Source organism: Mastomys coucha, unplaced genomic scaffold (genome assembly GCF_008632895.1).
Source record: "Mastomys coucha isolate ucsf_1 unplaced genomic scaffold, UCSF_Mcou_1 pScaffold20, whole genome shotgun sequence".
Classification (NCBI taxonomy): domain Eukaryota; kingdom Metazoa; phylum Chordata; class Mammalia; order Rodentia; family Muridae; genus Mastomys; species Mastomys coucha.
In genome coordinates this window covers 29,425,853-29,436,170 of record NW_022196903.1, presented here as the reverse complement: position 1 = coordinate 29,436,170, position 10,318 = coordinate 29,425,853, and the positions used below count along the sequence as shown (strand labels likewise).

Sequence of the window (10,318 nt, the reverse complement as noted above, 5' to 3'; positions counted from 1 at the left end):
AGATGCCTAGGTATGTGCAGAGGGTTCCCTCTGTATTCCACGAGGTCTCCTCGGCACATGGGGTTGTCTAGGTGTGCTGTAGAATCTGGCTGAAAGAAGAGCACCAGCTAGCCACCAACTACTGTTAGAATTGTAAAACAACATAATATGCTGGCATATACTTGTCACAGTCAGGTAAGTTGGACTAGGGGAGTAGGCTCTGTGGATAGAGACTGGGTAGTGATAGGGACATCCCCGAAGCCTGCACACAGGGCTCACCCCATCCAAGACCAGATATACTAGGTAGGAAAGCTAAACATCAGGTAGAAATCACAGCCAAGCTCCGTCTCACACTGTGATCTCTACGTGCTCCCCTTCCTCTGAAATCCCACTGACGCCTGGAAAGAGAAGATCCTAAATGCCATATATTTTAATCTGGAAGTAAAAGGGAGTAAAAGGAAATACAGAAGGAGGCAGACTGCTTTGTCGTGGCTGACTAGAACATCAAGATTGTGGGTAGAGGGAATGCTGGACAACACAGAGCCCCATTTACTGTCTACTTGTTATCTACTCTGAGATCTTCATGAACTTCTGATAGGAATCTTGGAATGTATCTCTAGACTGGACACATAGCTAGGCTCCAATCATCACCTGAAGATGTGGGAACATCTAAATCCTATAGGGAAGAGCTCTCTGCTTTTCTATCACACACCCATGTAACTGCTGTTGTTTTGATCTGGCTTTCTTGTTTGATCTCTTAAGATTTATTTTTCTTTTAAATTGTGTGTGTGTGTGTGTGTGTGTGTGTGTGCACATGTTCACGAGCGCAGGTGCCTATGCAGCCTTCAAGAAGTTGTCAGTTCCCCTAGAGCTGAAGTTTTTGGCTCTTGTGAACCCTAATATGGGTTCCAGAAACCAAATTCAGGTCCTTTGCAAGACCAGCACTGCTCTTAACAACTGAGCCATCTCTCCTGCACCTTTTTATTTACTTGAGACAGGGTCTCATGTACACCAGGCTGACCTAGAACTTAGCCAGTCACTTTGGGTGACCTTGAACTTTGCTAAGATTCTAAGCATGCACCCTGTGACTGGTTTGGGGAATGCTGGGGAACAATCTTAGGGCTTTGTACATGCTATACACCATCTCTTAAGGTTTCCACCACCCTCCAACAGAGCAAAATTTAAGACAAAGTCTTTGACATCTGGGCCTTCAAGGAACATTCTAGATCCAGACTGTAGCAGAGCCCATGAAAGGAAAGGCTTTCAGAGAATCCAGGTGTCTTAAACTAATCCTGGCTATGTTATGAGGTGTCATAAAACCAGCTAGCTAGAGTATATGTTGCTATATGGCTAAAATTTTGGGGGGGAGGGGAAATGACCATTCTTTCTACAGAAATTGTGAGGGCCAAAGTTATGTTTTAAGTTTTAATTACTGTTCCTAAGAGATCCATAAAACAAAATTGCTTCTAACCTGAAATTTCCTTGACCAAGGACAAATACTTTTTGAGATGCTGGAGGCTGTTGTTCATATAAGATGCCAAGCCTATATTTTCACTTCCTTGAACAAGTTTTGTTGACACAACTGCATGGTATGCACTTGATCATATGTAGAGGCTGAAAGTACATCAGGATGTGTGCTTGCTCCTAATTGGATGAAGGTGGGAAGTACATAGTTTTGTGGGTTTGCTTTTATAAGCACCTGACCAGTGTAGCTCACGGCCATTTTGGTGGAACTCTGGAATGGATCTGGCCAGAGTCCATCGTCCTGGACACTGTTTATTAAAGCTTGCTTCAAATTTGGCTCAAAATTGTGGTAGTAGTATTGTTCTTGCCCAGTGGAACTCATAAAATCTGATCTGTTAAGAAAAAATAGGTCTGAATCACATTGCTTCAGAGAGAATTAAAGTAATAAGACTCCTGGAGGATAGTTAAAAACCAAAGTAGAAATTGCATTAGTTTATTTTCTAATTTGGATGGGAAGTTGAGAGTAAAGGGACTAAGGGGATTCACTCCACAGGGAATACTTAGGTAACACAGCCTATTGAAAGCTTGGACCAAAAGAGACAAAGAAGGGTGATGCTCCTTAAGATGTGGGACGCCAGGAGAGAGGCTCTGCTCTGTTTGGCTAAGGAAAGCCATTGCTGGCAGACAGCCTTCTGCACATGCTCTTTTCCACACTGACAAGAACGGGTGACCTTGGCTTAGATTCAGCCTTGTCTATTCCTTTGAACCAGTAAATGAAATGTCATGTCAGCCCCCAAAACAAACAATACAAAAAGTGTTTTCATGATGTGGTGACCAGAATAAGGACTAACCTCCACAGGCTCACATGTGTTAATGCATAGTCATCAAGTCATCAAGGTGTAGCACTACCTGGGGAGAATTAGGGGGTGTGGCTTTGTTGGGATGTGTCACTGGGATTCATTCAGCTTTGACATTTTCAAGGCCCAAGCCAGGCCCAGTGTCTCTCTTCCTGCTGATCTGAATCTAGAACTCTCGGCTACCTCTCCAGCACCATGCCTGCCTGGATGCTGCCATGCTTCCCACCACAATGATAATGGACTAAACCTCTGAAACTGTAAGCCAGTCCAAATTATTATTTTTTTAAATAAGAGTTGTTATGATCGTGGTGTCTCTTCATTGCAACAGAACACTGACTAAGACACAAGTCACAAAATGTTATTAAAATCCTTAAGTTGTGTCTATTCTTGTATCAAGTTTTCTAAATTAATGATGCCCAAGAGTAAACTTTCTAACTTTTAGATCCTGTGTGAAAACATACATTTTTATCATTATCACAACCATCATCATTCCCTTTAGAAGTATGCTAAAGAGCTGCGACTGACAGCTTTTAATTTATGGTACCTGGCTCCTCAGTGTTCTTGGTTTCATATGCTGTGTTAACCTAAATCATGCATTTTTCATCCCTGCCCCGATGTTAGCATTTTTACCACAGATTGCTTTCTGATACTTGTCTTAGTTAGAGTTGCCTTTGTGGTAGACATCTCTGTCTCTGAATCTCCTATTCTCAGTTTAAACATTTCCTTGAAATGAAGCTCCTCTCAGGTTGTAAAGAGCAGCTTGGCATGGGTCCCTGTTATGCTGCTTTTGATAAATCATCCTTTCTTTCCAATGCTCTCCCTGTTCAAGGCTGGATCACAGCCTCCAAGCTTTCTCTGAATAAAGCCAATTCCTGGAGAGTAATTATGTGCCAGTACTTTCCTCAACAACTGCTGCTACTTCCCTCTCATGTTTAACAGGGAGCAGCCTTCTGGTCTCACCTGGGCCTTCAGTTCATTATTTCCTGCCTGCCGTCAGAGTAAACCCTTCTGCTTTTGCTCTACTTCCCCTGAGACACATTCCAAGCCAGGAGATCTCTCACTGAGACACATTCCAAGTCTCACTTCACCATGGAAACAAATTTTGTTTTCTTTTTGTAAGTAAAATTGAAGGCATTTGCTGAATGTAGAAAAGGTGTAACCGTTTTTACCGGGTAATGTGCACCTTGAAAACTTTTCTGCTATGTTTCTCGCTGCTGATTTCTAGAGCTGATGAAATAACAGCTCTGGCTTTAAAGGAAATAAGATTTTATTCTGAGCCAAGTCCGAATGACTTGTGATTAGTGAAGGCCTAAGAAGGACAATGACTGTAGTAGAAATTTACTTTTTACTTTTGCCAAGAAGCAAATGGCATTCTATCACACATGATGGTTCATACTTATGTTGCCATGTACGTAGGAGACTGATGAAGAAGGATTAAAAAGTTAAGGTCATTGTTAGCTACATAGGGAGTGCAAGACCAGCCTGAGATAGAGTCCTTTGTTCAAAAGAATAAAGTTCAAGGCCATACTGGTCTGTGGAAAAAGATAGCTGCGGGCCAATCGCAGCAAAGAAGTGAGAACCTGCCTCGAATTTTTAAAAATAATTTTGGAAAAGTTGCAGAAGCTCTGCCTTAGGGGACTTGCCTGGCAAGGAAATGTTGTGTTCCTCTGAGACTGAAACATTCCATTGCAGGGAAGCTTTTAAGCAAGAAGGTAAAACAAAACAAAAACAAAAACAAAAAGAAAACTCAAAATAGCTTCAGTTCCTAAAACTGACCAAATTCACTAGGCTCCTCCCTCCCAGAGTAAGCAATAAGAACCGAGGGGCCAATAAGAAGCTCAGAGAGTCCAAGCTGTAAAGATTGAGACCAGACCTGCCTGGAAGAAGCAGAAACCAGCTGCACTGCCTGAGAGAGGTGCAGACAAGCAGCCACTTGAAAAGGACACTCTGCAAACTATTGAACTGCCAGAAGGCTGTGCAGTATGCTCCTGGTTCTCAGCTTTGTGAGCTGTCACCCATGCTAGGTGGGCTTTGGTGACGCAGCTGCCTCTGAGTCATTTCTGCTCCTGCAAATAAAATTATATATAAACTTAAATGTATAGCATTTAATATAATTTTAAATAAAATACAAATTTAAATCACAACATCACATTTGCAGAGGTCCTGCCTCACCATGAGGAGGGTACTAAGAAAGGTGGGAATGAGAATGGTGCTGATTCAATAACGACTCGGAGTCAGTAGTCGATGCAAGCTGCTGGTTCAGGTACTCTCTCTGTTCCCTGATGATTCTTAGTAGCCTTTATTCTTCAGCTTCAGCTTGATAGCTTGATTCTTCAGCTCAGTTCCTTCATCCTTCTCATTCTTTTGCTTTCTCCCCTCTTAGGCCGTTGCCTTCTCCCCTCTTAGAGAGCCTGAACCCAGTCTTTAATTTATTAAAGCTACATCATCAAGGCTTTGATCATTGTTAATAATTGTCAAGAATTCTTAGATTTACATAAAGTCTGTGAGTCCCGGATCAATAATACCAGCTCCTGTTTCCTTAGAGCAAAACCAAACACAAAGCAAAAGGACATTTCCTTACAGGTTTACACAGTCTGTTCTTTAAGGACAGCTGGCCACAGCTCGTCTAGTTTTCTGATACAGCAGACAGCAGTCTTTAGTAACTGTTTCCATGTAAGAATAGAAAAATAACAAACTAAAATTAAAATGATTCCTTACAAAGTTTTGAATTTATGTAAATAAATCAGTAAAGCAGTTAGCTCTCTCTAATATCTTTCCAGGCATTGTTATCTTCAATTCTTCAATCAGCTAGAAAAACAGACTGCTAACTTTTTATAGGCTTCTACATTATCTTTTAATTCTTTAATCCTCATTTCCTTATCCTAGCAATTCCAGAGCTTCATGTACTCTCCTAATTCTATTTATTCCTAGATCATATATAAATTCCTATATTTTCTATCCATACCCTGAGACCACTCTAACTTTCTTTCCTTAATGTCTCTGAATTCATCCTAGTTAATCAATTCAGGAGTCATGAGACCGGAGGGTACATGTGCTTTCTCATGATCCCAAAAGCAAGGCCAAGTCTGGCAATGAATCATTTCCAAAAAAGATCATGCAGGCTTTGATGGCCCTTACGATTAAATTGTCTAGATCCTTTCCCATGACCTGAAGACCAAGCAGAAGGCCTGCTCCTTGTCCTCCACAGCCTCATGACCACCTCCAATCCTCATTCCTGAAAACTGCATCTCTTTCATTTACTATGGTATAATTAGCTCTGAGTAATGGGGGAAGTATATTCCTCAGAAAGAAGAATTGAAAGTGGAGTAGTAAAGACAGCAGATCAACTTTGGGGCAACAGCAACCATCAGTACACATGGAGGTCATGGAATCAATGGTCTGGTGGTGCTCCAGGGGCAGGAACAATGTCACACTTCCCCTTATGCAGCCATGCAGGGCCCTGCACACATTTAAGAGAATAATGTACTTGCTAGCATAAAAACTTGTTCATAAAAGATGTCCATATTTTAACATTGTAAACTTAGAACCTTTCTGTGTTTCTCAGTGCCTTGATGATGAGCCATTTGGGAGTGGGGGGAGGGCAAAGATTATTGTTCCATTGTCTCTATGCACCATTTTTAAATTTTACTTTATTTTTATTTCTGGGGGAATACCTGCAGAGGCCAGAAAAGGGCATCCTGACTCCCTGGAGCTGGAATTATGGGTGTTGTGAAACTCCAGACCTGGGAACTGAACTCAGGTCTTCTGGAAGAGTCGGAAGCATTCTTAACCACTGAGCCATTCCTCCAGCCCCAATTATACCACATTTTGCTTGTCCACTTACACGTATGGAAGGATATAGATTTTTTTTTAATGTTTATGGACTTTTGAATAAGTATTTAAATTTAATAATTTATTATGATATATGTTAAGGTTTTCTACCTATAGGGACAAAACATCAAAAAAATCACGTCAATAGATGTCCATGAACAGTGTCATCATCTACCATCCAGCAACTAACATCTGCTTCAAGTTCTGTTTTTCTGTTTGTTCACCATGAGTCAGCAAGTTTAGCATGGAAGGCTGTTGGAAATCTAAACAGGCTTCATGTAGACAGACAGTCACTGGGAGAAAAAAAAAGGGGTGTGTGTGAAATTTTCATGCCTGAAAAGAGATCCTGAGGAGAGGAAAGCAGCAGAGGCTTGGTTTTAAAGATTGCAATCCTAGATTCAGTTTAGTTAATGGACAAGTTCTGACCTGATTTAAGTCAGTTATAACACTTGAATAGCCAGCAACCCATGGAAAGAATATAGGTGTTGCCATGGTGTGACATTAGTTGGGGCTGACACTGTAGTGACCCCCCAAATTACTAATATTAGCACTCTGTGGTTACAAACCTTACCTAAGAAACTCCAGTGTTACGTATATTTGTCCCTGCAGAAAGCTTCCCATTTTCCTTCCCACCCAGGGCAAGCGCAATATGCAGGGAGCTGGTCTCCGAGCTGCAGCTAGCACAGGGCTCCCTCCCCGCTCCGTCTCTCCCCGGCAGCTCCAAGAGAGCTTAAACTAGTGTTAGAACGGCACTACCCAAAAGCCCCCCTTAATGAAAACATCTCAGAGAGCCAAGTGCTAATGAGAGACATCCTCCCAGTCTCATTGTCGCCAGGACGGGCTGGCACTCTGCGATAAGTGGCCGAATTCTCCAGGTGTCTGTCCTTGAGACCTCAGAAATAACAAACCCAGAGAGGATTAGCGCTCCCTCCGTTTAAATAGTAGAAAAAGATAATCAGAGGTCATAGACAGTTATGGCCGGCCACAAAATTAGTTCCTGTTAACACCAAAACAAAGACCCACTAATCCCCCACCAGCTTCAGTTCAGCCCTAACAAACGGTTACAGCGTTTCACTCCCCTCACTCTGAAGCATCCTAAGAATTCCCAATTTTGTATATAAACTCATATTTTTTCGGGCTCGGAGTCACATGCGATCACTCACTCTTAGTGAGTGTAAAGCGTGTGATCTGAGTTTGGACTCGCATAAAAGGCTCTAATTACAGCGGACTTTGCAATTCTTGGGCTCTGGATTCAAATAAAAGGCTCTAATTACAGCGGACTTTGCAACTCTTGGGCTCCTTTGGGTTTTCCCGTGGACTCTGGGCACAACAACACGTGGGAGATGTGTTTGTTTCTATGCTTTTGTTTCTTTTTCCTTTGATACATCCTCATTTGTTAAAAGTCAACAAAGAGAGTGAATAAGTGACAAAGAGAGTGAATAAGTGACAAAGAGAGTGGAGGGTATCTGTGCATTCTGGGTACTGATGTAGCTGAAAGCTCTGGGCTTTTTCATCTCTTCCTTCTCAAGGCCAGGCTTCCCAGCCCTGTTCTAGGGTAGTGATTTTTTTTCCAAGGCCCCTAGTTGCCCTTTCCTTTCTTTTCTCTCTGCTAATCTCTGGTGACCATTTCCTAGAATGGGATCCTTGACTCTAGCAGCCGCCTGGAGCTGCTGAAAAGAGTGTGTACATCAGAACCCATACATGAAAGAGCAGGCATTCACTGAAATCAGACTCCAGATGGGGACTGGGTAAATAGTACCATTGTTTGTTAATGTTAAATACTTTGCTGTGGTGGAATGACATGGCTTTCCTTATTAACTTGGATTTCAGATAGTGGGAGAATTTTAAAGACATCATGGGGGGGGGGCGGGTTCAGTGGATATGAGAAAGCAAAGAAAGGAGATGGCTTCTCTATTGTTTGTGCTTTTGGGACACAGGGTTCAGATTCTCCTGAGGTGAGACAATGTGAAGTTTCATCCTGGTTTCCCTTCCTAGGGGTGCAAAGTATAGAAAGCTGCCTCTTTCTTTCTTGGCATTGTACTGTCTTGTTTGGTTTTTAGCCCGATGGCTTACATTGTTTTTCTCTTTCCGTTATCTCTAGCCAGGTGAATGAACCCTTTAAGGTTTGGCTGATGTTGAATGTGGTATTAGTTCCCTTTCTCATGACATTTTGATGCCAGTCATTGGATTTACGAGCTACCCTCACTATTCTTCTCTCCCACCAAGACAAGAGCTGCAATGTCTTAGAGGGAAGCAGGTTTGTGAAAATAAAACCACCCTCAAGGATAGCCCCTTCTCTAAGAGCCCCTTTTCTGCTGGGCAGTGGTGGCACATACCTTTAATCCCAGCACTTGGGAGGCAGAAGCCAGCCTGGTCTACAGAGTGAGTTCCAGGACAGCCAGGACCACACAAAGAAACCTTGTTTTGAAAAGTGAGACAATAAATTAATAAAAAAAAAATTTAAAAATGTTTTAATGTTAGCATAGTTCATTTTGTAAACTGGGCGGTCAGTCGCTCATTATGCTCTCTTCTGGACATTTGTAAAGGATTGGGATAGTTTCTAAATTCTTTTTCTAAAAATAGCTTCTAAAAGTGGTTTTCTATAGGAAAAAAGGTATGTCCCAGCTTTATGGCAATAATAAATGTTTTCATGTCTAGACTTCCACATTTTCTGCCCCACTTCTCTCAAGGAATAGGCATTTTGTGAATTTTAAGGGCTATTAAACCAACAGCGTTGACACTTTGGCATGATGGCATATTAAAGGCAAGATGGAAGAGTCAAGAAAGTCACAGGAGAAAGAGGAGGGCCTGGCAAGGAGGACGCTTAGCAGGAAGAGGAGGAGAAGGAAGAGGAGGAGGAAGAGGAGGAGGAGGAAGAGGAGGAGGAGGAAGAGGAGGAGGAGGAAGAGGAGGAGGAGGAAGAGGAGGAGGAGGAGGAGAACCAAACTGCCCTGAAGTCTCCTGAGAGCACCTTCCTTTGAAACTTGCTTTAGCCACAGACTACCTAGGAGCTTCAGCCAGTCCTTCCCTCCTTCGTGCCTCCATTTTCTCACTGTAAAATACAAATAATGAGAGTTGAACCCAAGGAGTTCATCATCTGAAAAGCACCCTTGACTGTGGAAAATGTGTATGACTATTACTATTTTCATTATTTTATCTTTTTAATCTTCAGTGTTGCTAGTGTTCTGACAAACATCCGGCCAGGTCAAATTAGTGAAAATCATTGTCCTTTGCTGAGTTGCATTTTCCTGCAACAGTCTGCTTCTAGTTGAACATGAGAATTTAAATGCAGAATCACACTATCATCATGGCTGGCTCGGTTTTATATCCGATAGGAGTCAGGAGGAGTGAGTAGGAAATCAGTGCAGAGTGTCCTCCAGGCAAGTGCGCTGGGTGATTCAGCTTCAGTATTCCACGTGGAAAGGGAAGTCCTCGTTACGTCTTGCCCTGCAGCAACAAGCATGAAGAAGAAATTGTTCCACGGAAGCAATGGGTATGATCTAAGACACACTCTTAGGTGGTATTCAGCGTGTTTGTGCTCTCTTGGCCTCTTCTCCCATAAAACCATGAGAAAATTAGATGGTGGAGCATAGACCATGGCACTCCCCTAAAATGTGAGACAAGTATTTGAAGGAGGGCCTGCAAGCAGTCAGTGACATGGTCACAAGTAAATTGTCATCATGAGGGATCGTAAGCAAGCTGACACACAGCTGAGGGCATCAGAACCATTCTCTCAATTTCCTCTTGAATTGCTGTGGAGGAGGAAATATATTGAGATCGGCAGATTGGCTATACATAGTTAATATGATACTAATATGAGCAAAGAGCTTAAAGTGTCTACTGCATGCTAAATGAGTATTCAGTGAATGTTGGCTGTGATTAATATTGTCGATCATCTCTTTGTAGATAAAGCAACTTGGTGACATCACCCAAACTACCCAAGGCCCCACCACTAATGAATAAGTGGTAGAGTTTCAAGCACGAGCCAGCTAGTTTAACGTTTGAGTCCTTCAGTCTATGACCTCACTCGAATATCGAACTCCATGTGGCAATCCTACTTCATGCCAAATGAACATCATAAATACATCTCAAGCAGAGTTCTGACTTCTCCTATGTGAAGAAGTTTCTCTAAGGATAACCAAAAAAAGGCAAACAAAACCATATTTAAAAAAAAAAATTTTTTTTTT

At 42.1% G+C, this 10,318-nt stretch overlaps 1 protein-coding gene across 2 annotated transcripts in view; it reads right to left on the bottom strand.

Annotated features, from left to right (window-relative positions):
• Window positions 1-9,273: 9,273 nt before the first annotated feature.
• Window positions 9,274-10,318, bottom strand: part of LOC116098705 (aldo-keto reductase family 1 member B7-like) — a 14,451-nt gene continuing 13,406 nt past the window's right edge. For both annotated transcript variants that reach the window (XM_031381465.1, XM_031381464.1), the window contains one exon: window positions 9,274-9,578. In XM_031381465.1, coding sequence (XP_031237325.1) covers window positions 9,536-9,578 — 43 coding nt within the window. In that variant the 3' untranslated portion in view covers window positions 9,274-9,535. The remainder of the gene's footprint in view (window positions 9,579-10,318) is intronic.